Genomic DNA, 13,978 nt, shown 5'->3' with positions numbered 1-13,978 from the left:
TACTGTGTCTCAACAGTCTCACGAACCTCAAGCATGTCAGTTTTTATCCAAGAATCGTATATCGCAAACATCTATTCGCTTTATACTTAACAAACTAAATTCGTCACGTAAATTTCAAAATATCATTAGCAAATTAAAAAAAAAAAACTTAAAACTTTGTTAGAATATATTCGGAATTCTAAAAAAATTTTCACTAAAAAAATCTTGAATGTTGAAGTGAAAAGTGTAATTACATATGAGTAAAAGAATTTTAGAATAGAAACAAAAAATCTATAAATTAACTCTATAATGCAAACGAACTGTATACGTCTTTATTTAAAAACTACCATTCCGCCCGCGCGAATGATACTTTATATCCCGTGGGCGAAAGATCTGTGGTCAGCAGAGGTATAAAGCAGTCTGATTTTTCCCAGGGAATTTGTATTTGAAATATTGCCCAATTTCGACAAAAGTGCTACTACTTACTACTTAGTGGGGCTACTTTCATACGACATATTAATATCGAACATTTCACAACATTAGTATATAACATAATATATTTGTTATGTAATTTCTAAAATTTAACATTATATAAGTAAATTCCAATTTCAACTCAACTTCAATAGCACAATGCTTCGGCGTTGAATATAGATTCTAGTATAAATTAACTTGTGAAAACTACACGAAAATGTCTTCACTAGTTCCGAAGATGTGCGCGAACAAACAAATAGAGTAAGAAAAGCCTTTTCTATACTTCTTACATTCACAGACACAGTTACAGATACACCAGATTCTACTGTTTTTATTTTTTATTGACGTGACAACGTCTTATAATTCGATGGAGCCGGCTGCACGCACGAAAAAACATGACACATGCGGTGTTACCTCGCTCTGAGGCGTTCTATTTAAGGCTCGAAGTGCAAGCGAGAGCACGCAACGAGCGACAAAGAGGCACAATCAGCCTCCGCGTTCGGCAGCGTTCGACATCTGTCTCTCTCCTACTTGAGTGAGCGATGCATCCGCGTGGACAGCTGCTATACAATAATACATTTACATGTTTTCGTCAAGTATGAAGTTCAGTGAAAAGTGAATGTGGTGTCAATTGTTTATAGCAACGGTAATTGCGATAATTGAAAAATTAAACCATTCCATCAGTATTTTCTTATGACGTTGTCACGTTCAACTATCGTCAGCAATCAGTAAACCGACTTTACAGATAACCGATTTTTTTAATGATTTCGTTATTTAGTGACTTGAGTTAAGTCTTTATGCTAAAACAAAATATCATCACCCACACAGAAAGCAAAAGTACAGATAACTTAGACAAACTTACGGCATGTGCTGACCATCTCTGACGTATATCCATAAACCTTTATCAAACTGATTGATGCTATAAATATGCAAGGTATCATCTGATTATCATCATCATTCTCCTGCCCTTGTCCCAGCCGCCTGGGGTCGGTGCAACATGTTTTCTCCTTCCATACTCTATCAATATCATTTCTTTGCTCACTCCCCTCTTACACATATCGTCTTTCACGCAATCCATCCATTTTTTCTTACGTCTACCTCTTCCTCTAAAGCATTCTACGTTCATAGCTAAGAGCAAGTTATAGCAAGGTATCATCTGATATTTACAAATATTAAGTTGAACAAACAAAGTTACAGTCTAATTTACTTTTTTATATCTGGACACGTTCATAATACGTTAATAATGTCATTATAAATCAGATTATCCGATAAAAAAACAACGCGTCATCTAAGCACAATAACCCTGTAGCCCCAAAAATGCTGAAAGTAAGCGTGACACTAAAAAAGCATACCGGTACAGTCACAAAGCAAAATGTTATTTTTCACACTAGTGACGTAACCGTTGATGCGCCAAGTTGTGTAATGACCACAGTAAAAGTGCTACTTCAAGTTGAATCGGTGTGCTATGCAGACGAGCGTTCAAAGCGCGTGACAGTTTATATTGAACTTTTTCTTAATGCTCGAATTTTACAGCCTTTTACTTTTATATATTGTTCAATAATGCGAATTTTGAGTCAAGGTGAACGAGCTCTTAACTCGTCCGATATTAAGTGGTCACTGTTTGCCACAAATTTACAGCATTAATGGCGGCATCCACCATGAAGTCGACGACTATTGTATTGTAAAATAGCTGTTTCAATTGTCAAGCCGGAGCACATGAGTGCTTCGTAGCAGAAATCGGCACGTTAGGACCTATCTGCACGGGTGCTTGAATAAGAATCGATATTAATATGCTTTGAATGTCGTCATTCAAATTATCGTCCGTTTTTACTGCCTATTTCTGCCATGAAGCAGTAATGCGTTTCGGTTTGAAGGATGGGGCAACCGTTGTAACTATACTTGACACCTTTAGAACTTATATCTCAAGGTGGATGGCGCATTTACGTTGTAGATGTCTCTGGGCTCCAGTAACCACCTAACACCAGGTGGGCTGTGAGATCGTCCACACATCTAAGCAATAAAAATAAAAGTTATTTTATCTGCTTTTCACCTCTGTTAAGACATTCCTTTTTTTCCCTCTACCACTAATTTCTGGGTAGGTTTTACCCCGATGTGGCTTAAGAAGGCTGGCTAGATCCCACAACGGTTATTCATACAAACCGAGCTCGCTGTTCAAGCTAGGCCGCTACAAAACGCTCGTCTACGACAACCAAATGAATTAATACAAAAATAATAACTCTATTACGATACCGCTTGTGTGTTTGAATGTCCCAATCGGACTAAGTACTTAATGATCGATTGAAAATAGGTTGAATTACGAAACGATGAAGTATTTTATTTTTACAACATATTTAAGAAACTCTAATTACTTTGATTGACTTATTGTGCTGTCCGGAAAAATATCACCCATCATGTTCTTTGATTGAGAGATATTTTCATAATATTTTTTCCTATACATACAGAATAGTAATATAACTGACAATAATAACATAACAATAATAATAATAATAAGAGGCTCGAGCCTCTCGAGAGGCTTGGTCTCAACAAAAAGTCGGTGGTGGCCCAAATGCAAAAAGCAGTCTTGCTCGACAATGCTCGCATAGTTCGCCGGTTTCACTCCCAATAGTCCCTAACGCTCCGTCCGATTGTGGCCCACCTCGTCGGAGTGTATCCTGCCGTCTTCCCAGGCGAGGCAGTGTTTAATACATTCATAATAATGTTCGGATGTGTTTTTTTTTCAATAAATAAAAAGTAATAGAAGTAAATTTATTTGAACCCCATAAAAATACTTCACGAGCCATATAAGTTATGTTTTTAGTTCTAAAATTTCATTTGAACGCTAACAATATACTTATGTTAGAAAATTGCCCTCTTCTCTGTATAACTGCACTTTTAAATCATTTACACCAAGCTTAGAAGATGTTTAAAAGCTACAAGCCTTGTCTTGGTCTTAATAATATTTTTACAGCTGTACAATTTCCGAAGCTTCGTGGACAAGTGCTCTCAAATTCCTAATGCCGTATAATCTTAAGGACGGTGACCGGACTTCGCGACAGTAAATCATTATGGCACAAAACCATACGGAGCAAGTTGCTCTGTATGTAAATATAATATGTATGTCAATATAATTATGCCACCAAACCACCGTCCTAGTCAAACCCGTCGCTTGCGACGAAGGGCTCGACGAGCGAATTAACCCATTCTCAGTGGGTCGCGTTTCCGATCCGGTGGTAGATTCTGCGAAGCACTGCTCTTGCTAGGGTCAGTGTTAGCAACACTCCGGTTTGAGCCCCGTGAGCTCACCCACTATAATAGTTAAGGTTACGCTGAAATAGCCTCTCAAGACTTAGGTAAAAAAAAAGTCGCGAAGCAGTCAAGCGGTCAGTCTGAAGGATGGAAAAGCTCTTAAAAATACATTTTAGTTAACTTAGTAAGTTTATCAATATTTGGTATAAAGTGTTAATCTAAATAGTCCAGCACTGCGGTTTCATTTGTGGCGATTTCCTTAAGCGAACTGTTACAATTACAATTGTTACGGTTAATTTTAAAACTTTCTATTTTATTTCATGTAATGTTTTCTCTACTGATAGTCTGCGGTTTGATTTAGAATATTAGTTTACAGTTTGCCAACGAGAGTGCTCGGTTCATGGGGATGCGGTGTTCGTGTTGCCAGTTATTTTTTTTTTTTGTTACTTAAATAGGTGGACGAGCTCACAGCCCACCTGGTGTTAAGTAGTTACTGGAGCCCATAGACATCTATACTGAATTGCGCCACCCACCTTGAGATATAAGTTCTAAGGTCTCAGTATAGTTACAACGGCTGCTCCACCCTTCAAACCGAAACGCATTACTGCTTCACGGCAGAAATAGGCGGGGTGGTGGTACCTACCCGTGCGGACTCACAAGAGTTCCTACTACTAGTAATTATGCGAATAATAATTTTGCGTGTTTGATTTTTATTACACGATGTTATTCCTTCGCCGTGGAAGTCAATCGTGAACATTTCTTATCAGGAACTTACTGGTTTTCCAAACCTGACGGTGCAGTTAAAATATTATGATATCACAATACAACTTTGATAAACCATTAAGTTATAGCAAAAAAAAAATTACACGGTGTAGATTTGGTTCACTATATTGACTTTTCGATGATCAATGACTAAACAAAATATTGACCGAATTCTTTATAGGTACTTTTTGAAGTCATTAGTAGCACTAGGCTACTGCACTACAACTAACACGCACACACACACAATAACAATTTCAAAATACGTTAAAAATCTTCCTCAATTTGGTATTCGGAGCATCATTGCATGCATTATTGTGAGTAATTACGTTGCATCTGCATTTCTGATGCAAGCCGTTACATCTCGTTCACTTCCTCTAGACGAAGATAATAAAAATACTTTACACAATACATTGCGCAAAGAAGATTGCACCTGTAATATTAAAAATCACAAATCGAGCAAATGATATGGAAATTATTGCTTTAGACCTAAAGGAACTAACAGATATTGCGGTTGTGTGAGGTGCCTAATATTCCCAGGGTCAAACGTGTTTTTTTTTTTTTTAAAACGTAATAAACGCTAAATTAACACATTTTTATCACTAATTTATGGATTTGCGGTTTTCAATATTGTTCATATCCTCAATATAGATTTTATTGCAGAAATACAACACATTATGTCATTAAAAGTGAACGTCATGGATGTATCGATAAGATTTTGCAATCTATATATATACCTAGTCAGGTCATAAATTCTGTCACATGTTTAATGCAAAATAATTGAAACAAGTTTATTCATTATGTAACCATTCATATACCAAAATGAACTTAACAAAACATAGATTCTTATGATACTAAAGTTTATTCAAAATGACCTCCGTGATTTTGAATACAGGCCTTCAATCTGCGCGGCCAGTCGCCTATCGCAGCACGAACGAGGTCCATGTCAATATCGGCAGCTGCCTTAATCAAGGATGTCTTGAGTGACTCCAAATTGGGATGAGGCTCTGGGCACGCCTTTTCCTCCAAGTGTTGCCATATCTTGTAATCTAACGGATTCAAATCTGGACGCGCCAGCCAGTCTTGTGTGCTCTTCGCTCTATGAGCTGGCACCGAATCTTGTTGGAATACCCAGTGCCTGCTATTGAACATGGTATGAGAAACAGGTTCCACAAGGTTCGTCAGGACTGTATTTTGATACACAACTGCATTCGTTTTTACACCTTTCTCACAAAAATGTACCTCTGTTAAGCCCCAATAAGAAACTCCCAACCATACCATGAGCGAGGATGGAAAATGACCTCGTTGGACACGCGGAATACGGTTGCTCGCTTCTTCACTACTGTGTGCGTACACCTTATCATTTTGTATGTTGTAGCTCTCGTCTACGGTAAAAAAATTTTCATCCGAAAAAAGAATTTCCCGATATTTTTTTCCCGCGTACCCCTTCAACAAAGCGCGGCATCTCTTCAGTCTCAGTTCCATTAGACGAGCATTCAAACGATGTCCTGTTTTTCTTCGATATGCCCGAAGCCCTAAGTCTTCATTTAACACCCTTTTCACCGTGGTTCTGCTTAATCCCATCTGAAGGACCAACAGTTTCTGCTTACGTTTGGGATTTCTTTGAATTCGCGCCTTCACAGCTTTTATCACTGCTGGAGTCCTAACAGACCGAGGGCGACCACTTCTTGACCTGTAATCTACACTAGAGTCTTCATTGTATCGTTTGATGGTACGATAAACGAATCTTTTGGTTATATTCAAAATTTTCAGTATGTTAAAAATTTGAATTGGCGCGTAACCGCAACGATGCAACGCAATAACTGCAACACGGTCTTGTTTAAGCGTCCACTCCATATTTAAAAATGAGTAAAATTCTAAAAGTATACATTTTTATTTTCATGAACAATTCGAAATTCGAATTCAATAAACTTTTTTGTGGCCAGCATTCTAAAAGAAAAGTTTTTACTGTGTGACAATACTTATGACCTGACTAGTTATAAAAATGAATTCCTGTTCGTTAGTCTCGCTAAAACTCGAGAACGGCTGGGACCGATTTGGCTAATTGTGGTCTTGAATTATGTTTGGATGTCCAGAGAAGGTTTAAAAGGTAGATAAATATGAAAATTCTCGGAATTAAATAAAAATAACAATTTTGTTTTTCCTTTGATGTGTCCCCCGTCGGACGAATTCCTTTTGTTTGTTTTAAGTTTATTGGAACGAAGTTCCTTACGGCAGGCTTGGAGGGGATAGGGATTTTGCTGCGCGACCGAACTGAAAAAAATGTGATAGTAAAACCGTAAGAAAAAATCCGTAGAAAAAAGCGCGTGGAATAAAACCGTTAAATGAGACGTGCGCAGGCGTGACAGTCGCATACACAAGCGAGTAGTGTATAATACCTTTCTCTTTCTCCTTCTTTCTTTTCGTTCTCTAATCCCTTCTCTCTCTATTTAGTAATTATTTCTATTTCTATGTAATTTTATGTTGTCAACCAAAAATAAAGAGATATATTTTGTTATTTTAATTGATAATTTGAATTACTATTTTTTTTATTTTACGTAATTTATTATTTCCTAAAATACTGAATTTCCTAAATACTTTCCCGTACTTAAATAAAAACTAATCAGCAAAATTTAAGAGAAAAACCAAGAAAACCTACATAAAATTGAGACCATTTCTTTTTTTGCAAATTGTGTCGATTCTACATTAGCCGAAGGAACTTCGTTCCTACCTGGTGTCCCACGACACCATTATCTCTTTTTTTATACAAAAGCTTAGGTCTTTTATTTATCGATTGAGGCACTACGAAGTCTGCCGGGTCAACTAGTATAATATATTTGTGTCATGTGTACAAGTTTCGAACAAGAAACAGAAACAAGAATTAGACGTTAACACTAAAAATGAGTTTGTTCTCATCAGGGAAAAAAGAGTGGAGAGAGAAACTAACTTGTGCCTTGTCTTTAATGTCGCGTTTATTATAGTCGTTATTTCCGAAGTTTTTTTTTATGTCTTAGATGGGTGAACGATCTCACAGCCCACCTGGTGTTAAGAGGTTACTGGAGCCCATAGACATCTAGAACTGAATTGCGTCACCCACCTTGAGATATAAGTTCTAAGGTCTCAGTATAGTTACAACGGCTGCCCCACCCTTCAAACCGAAACGCATTACTGCTTCACGGCAGAAATGGGTGGGGTGATGGTACCTACACGCACGGACTCACAAGAGGTCCTACCACCAGTTGCGAATGTTTTACAGTCTTCATGTTCGCATGATATGTGCCGAAATAATCACATGTGGGATAAAAGACAATTATTTGCCCACTGAGTTTCTCGCCGGATCTTCTCAGTGGCTCGCGATTCCGATCCGGTGGTAGATTCTGCGAAGCACTGACCTTGCTATGGCTAGTGCTAGCTAGTACTAGTCTCCCAGGTTGAGGCTGTGAGCATACCTACCCGTCCGGGCATAGCTTCTTAGGCTACCAGTGAATAGGTAGGGAAAAAAACAAAAAGAAAACAATTATTCCTTCCACTCAGGAATATTTAACTTTCATCTTCAGCTAGACTTCACTGTATTTTTATGGACTGCAATGAAAGACGCATGCATGTGAGCTAGTATATCTACTAATAAAAATACCAAGCATTTTTAAATTAGCCGACAGTAAGTGTCAAATTATTATTTTCCGTTATTGAGCGCACAATTAACAATATCCTGCGCTTTATACTCTAATATCCCGTCAATTTAAATATGTATCTATAAAAAACATGTTTAACTAGGAACTAATTCGGTGTTATTAAAATTGTAAAAATCATGTTTGTTTAATTTTTGTTTAGACAAACACATTATACCCAGCCATAGCCCAATTAAACAAGCCCGCATATTGTAATTTTTTTATTTATTGTATTTATGGGTGGACGAGTTCACGGCCCACCTGACATTAGGTGGTTACCGGAGCCCATAGACAATTACAACGTTAATGCCGCAACCGACCTTAAGATATGAGTTCTAAGGTCTTAGTATAGTTTCAACAGCTGCCCTGCCCTTCAAACCGAAACGCATTACTGCTTCACGGCAGAAATAGGCAGGGTGGTGGCACCTACTCGTGCGGACTCACAAGACGTCCTACAACCAGTAAAACAATTTTAACAAATACAGAGACTGGCTAATAATCAGCACGAGTTAATTCGCAACATCAATCGAACTCGAACCCCTAATTCTAAGTCGGTGAGACAAAAAATTAACATTTTTAACATAGATCATTATAACGTTAGAACAAGGTCAACACGAAGAGTAGAAAGGATGATCCGCGAGTTGAATTAGATCAACATTTTTAATACGATCATAAATCTGCCTTGTGAAATATAATTAAGAAACGTTTTGTGGCTTCTCGAAAAAAAAAACCTAGCTTATAATGTAACGCAAATAATCTAGAGGTGTTCAGCAGGACAGGGTTGTCAACGCCGTGTCATTTTATTAGTGGTGTCCGCTACCACCCTCTGGGCGACTTTAGTGCCTTAGGGGTGTCAACTGTTACAAAACGGGCTTTCTTCTAGCAAAAGAAGTTTGTACTAAAAAGAGCTCGATTTGCATACTTTATTTTATTTTATGAATGAGTGATTACTGGTGGCCCGGAGACCTGTTCATTTTCACCAGGGCAGGTGGGTGAAGTTTGCCCAAGAGGGGTGGTATTTGCTAAGAGCTACCCGAGCGCCTCCAAAGAAGACCTAACAACTCAAGAGCAATCGCGAATGCATCTTTTTTTTCCTACCTATTCGCTGGAAGCCTAAGAGGCTATTCCAGTTACTCCCGAACGGGTAGGTGAACTCACGGGCTCAACCTGAGAGAATTTGCTGACACTAGTCCTAGCAACAGTAGTGCTTCGCAGAATCTACCGCTGGACCCGAATCGCGACCCACTGAGAAGATCCAGCGAGAAATTCAGTGGGTGGCGTTTATGGGTTAGTTCGCTCGTCGAACTCTTCGTCGTAATCATCAAGTTCGACAAGACCGGTGACCAGTGCTTGTGAGGTCTAAAAGCACCGAGAGTGGATTCGGCGCTTTTGCGTTGCCCCGTCGTGGTCGTATAAGTAATTAGCGGCAGCCACGACAATAGGGTTTGAATGCATCTACTACCGAATCGGAATCACGAACCGCTGAGAAGATCTAGCGAGAAACTCAGCGGGCTGATGTATGGATTAGGTTGCACGTAGTACGGTTACGAGAGACCACAATTTGCATAATGACTCCTGCCACTCTCATATACATATTATCTCTTAAAGGTTCATGTGTCGCTAAGATAAAACCAATGAAAGTGAAAGTTACATCCACCTCAAGTTGGACGAAGATATTTGATTATACTGCGGCGTCCATGGGCTCCGCAAGATTACGAACAAGTCAACCTTGAGCTTGTCTGCTCATCTTTATTAGATTTTGAATACCCATTAATGTGTATTCAATTTTAAGACTGCAATTAATATGCAAATAGTAAAAGACAAAACAGCTTCGTAAAATTTTCTCGTCTGCACGACAGTCAATTTTCTTTTTCAGTTTTTATATGAATAATAATATGCTTCAATATTGCTCTTTGAAATAAAAATAGTGGTCCATCTGCTACAATAAATCAGAGCATCCTCACTAATCATTAAAAACAGAAAGTTGTTTTACTTGAAGTGCTTTATCAAAACATCTACCATTTAAAGACGTATTTTTATTGATTTGCGAAATCAAAGAACAATATAATAAAACGGAATGTCGATTGTTAAATGATCGAAATGTAATAATTAAAATCGATATTGAGTAAAATTTAATGTTAGGTATCTTAATGTCATGGTAACATTATTTTTGGGAACAGTTTTTATTGGTTCACAACCTAGCCTTGATGGTAAGCGGTGAAATTATGTGGCCCAAAACTTAGGTTTTTTAGGCTTCTCCACATTCAGTTTTATTTTTGGCACTTAATTTTTAAGAGTTTGGCAGCCCAGTTGGTGTTAAGTGGCTATTACAGTCACTTTTTTTTTTTTTTTTCCTATCTAATCTGATAGCCGTAGGGGCTATTTCAGCGTAACCGTGGCTAGTAGGTGAGCTCACGGGGCTCAAACCTGATGACGATGCTAACACGGACCCTAGCAAGAGCCGTGCTTCGCAGAATCTACTACCGGATCGGAAACGCGACCCACTGAGAAGATCCGGCGAGAAACTCAGTGGGCTATGTCTAAGAGTTAATTTACTCGTCGAGCCCAGAGTCACCTTAAAATATAAAACACGAGAAGAGATAATGTCGCCGCGTAAAATGCTAATAAAATATCTCTGATATTGAGGCAATACAGATTACACATCTGCTAAACTAACCAAGTCACTAGGCTTGCGTTGAGACTGAGGCCATATTTTTTTAAATGCTTTTTACATAATTTATTTACTGATTACCATTGACATGCTTTAGTTACATTATTATTTTTTGGATAGTCAGTGAATATAAATTTATAAAGTATCGTTGACTAAGTTATGGTTGATTTTTAGTAATTAGGCGGAGACTGGTTAAAATAATTCGGTAAGTTTGAAAATCGCACCAAAAAAATATTTTTCCTTACAGCTTTTTAAGCAATTCAGTAAGCATTTGATGAAGATATTCAGTTTTAAAATTTTTAAATATTTCAACCTATTGCCGTCACCAAGGCCGACAGGTTCCGGGTTACTAATAACGTTAGACTAATTGACATTTTTTGTATCCTTATTAATATTTATAACGCAGTGATGATTTGTGATCGGTACCATTTACATAAAATTAGTACATTTGGTAATAATTAAATATTGTGTTTCATCATGGTTATATAATATACAATTATGTATAAACAAGATGAATGAAATTATTTATTATTAGCTTATGTGGGTGGACGAGTGGCCGCTTATGGCCCACCGGGAGCTAAGTGGTAACCGGAGCCTATAGACATCTACAACATAAATGCCGGCACCCACCTTGAAACACGATTTTTAAGATATCACTTTTAACAATACAACGGCTGCCCCGCCCTTCAAACCGAAACGCATTACTGCTTCACGGCAGAAAAAGAGGCGGGATAGTGGTACCTACCCGTGCGGACTCACAAGACGTCCTACTACCAGTAGATAGCAACAATTTCGCTGTTCTATAAACTTTAAATATCGACTGTTCAATCTTTATAAAATAGTTTTTCTCCTATTTTCGCGAGGCGGCCACATAATTATAGCTTTTCGACTTAATTCGCGTTTTATTTTATTTAACTGATTAATTTAACTATATTATTATTTATATTTTTATTATATACTTGGTATTCTATATTTGAGTTGACTATTATCAAAGCCGGCTTTTGGACAATGATTGGAAAATCAGAAAAGGAATTATTGACTTTGTATTCCATTAGCAGTCACAAAACTCTTCGGAACGACATCTTAGATAAATAACAGGTTAACTATTAACCTTTATTTAATGCAGGTTTTGAACCGTATTCTTTGAAGGAGACGATTATATTCAAATCAATCTGTATTGACATATCAATAAATTTTTTTTGTCCAAATGCACAGATTGCCACCTTTGATAATAGACGACTCATTTAAAACATCCAACTGCTTTGTTCAATCCAAAACGATTTAGAATTTTAGAATTTGCTGTGGACGCCATCTGTCAATTAGCATAGAAGTTTACATTTCGTTTCTATTCTTTATTATTCATAGTATTCGTCTGAAAACTAATTTGAAATTTCGTATACTGATCCTCCAATAGGTGGCGCGATAAAAAACTGAACAATTCTTTACGGTAGGATGATAATTCATTTATCTAATGCTGGCTGCTAGTTACTAATTTTTAAGAAGATAAATACATATGTACTCCTCCTCTGGTAAAGTCTGAAATTTAAAGGTACAATAATACTTTAGTTTTTAATTATTATGTACTTTTAAGTTTAGTTTCCTTTCTAAGCATTGTGTGATAAAATTTAAAATAGTTCTTAAGACTAATAATAGATGTCGCTGTTATACAAAAACTGTACAACTACTGACCCTGAGATAAATTAATTTATATACGAGACAATTTTAATACGAAATAATTTTGACACTCCCTCTTTTTCTTTTCCAGAAAAAACCTGAATCTGCAACCAGTAGACCGAGAAGAAGACGCTCATCTCTTCACGTACAGAGACCTGAACCGGACCCACGTCTCCGTAATCTTAGCTCAGAGCATCGACTCCTTAGTAGACAGTGATTCTCCGCAGAACGTGGTGAAGTTCAGACTTGGCTGCGACTTCGATGAGGGAGATGACCTGGTGAGGATCGGTGCTGGATTGAACCAGGTGATGGTGTTACAGTTAGATGATAATTAGGGACTTTAGGAGCTTAAAAGTTTGCCGTTATCGTGTTTCTGTGTCATTTCAATGATATGACGATTGATGTTGATAGTGCGAAATCAAGTTCAATGTGTGTGGCGGCATTCACATGATGGTCTAGGGGAATGATACCCCTTCCGAAGCTCATCGGAGCGGTCAATAAAACACTAAGTATAATTGCATGTTTATTTGCATCAGCGACCGCGGTGGATCACTGCACGATAGCCACTGACTGACTAACGTATAAGGCTTATTACAAAAACTGCCTAGTAAGTACCGTAGGGCGGGGTATAATTCCCCTAAAGTGGCATAACAATTGTATCTTTATCTTAAAAACAGTTTCTCGCTCGCCTAGTGTTGAGGAACATTAACATAGATAATGAACACTATGTTTGCAACTAAAAACACCTTACTGCTTAATTATAATATCCAAGATTTCTTGCGTGATAATTTGAAAATCTATATCAGCTATCCAATGTAGGCATAGCCTGTGGTCCAAGAGATCTAAAGTACCTATCTACCTATTAGCTCAAAATCATCGAAGTTATTAATCTGTTAGTGACTTTCCCAATTTAATCTAAATCAAATCACATACAAAATAGCTTTTCGCACTACTAATGGCCTATAAAGTACATAAATAGGCATCCCGGCCGTCAAATCTATGAGGAACGGTCGAGACGTCGCTGATCGCCTATCACGTGCAGATAAACTCCAGAAACGAATTGAGGAGCGTATTTTTACGTTTTTTTTACGTGTGTCGTAAAAAATGGAGGCTTCGAAGGTCGGTTTACAATCACACGATTTTTAAATTACTTCTGTCGCAAATAATTTAATTAGAGAATTGAGAGTTTTTGTTGGCGTTGAAGGTCATAGCCCTTGAACTAACCGACACAGGACATCGGCAAGAATCTACGGTCAACACTGCTATGCTAACAGTGCGCTAGTGTTAATGTAAATCACTCATCTGGTATACAATTCATGTAGCTTGAGCTTTTTCTGGAATCCGCTTATGTTGCTATCCTCAATAGGCACTTTGTTATCCACTAGTGCTCATGAGCGAGTGAGATAGATGCTAAGCTTTTTTGTAGTGGGTACTAGACTCTTGCTTCAAGCTGCCTAATTTCATCGCTCTCCGACAAATCGTATCGGACGACCTAAACTGAACAATGAAG

The 13,978-nt window shown here is 37.7% G+C and overlaps 1 protein-coding gene across 2 annotated transcripts in view; it reads left to right on the top strand.

The window, feature by feature from the left end:
• The window catches only part of LOC101744031 (cadherin-89D), a 76,618-nt gene that overhangs the window by 26,494 nt on the left and 36,146 nt on the right, over window positions 1-13,978 (top strand). The window contains exon 4 of one of the 2 annotated variants that reach the window (XM_062669178.1): window positions 12,560-12,773. In XM_062669178.1, the coding sequence (XP_062525162.1) occupies window positions 12,560-12,773 (214 nt within the window). The remainder of the gene's footprint in view (window positions 1-12,559; window positions 12,774-13,978) is intronic. The other variant, XM_062669179.1, reaches the window with a different exon arrangement.

Source organism: Bombyx mori, chromosome 6, assembly GCF_030269925.1.
Source record: "Bombyx mori chromosome 6, ASM3026992v2".
NCBI classification, from domain to species: Eukaryota; Metazoa; Arthropoda; class Insecta; order Lepidoptera; family Bombycidae; genus Bombyx; species Bombyx mori.
This window is presented reverse-complemented; position numbering and strand designations above follow the sequence as displayed.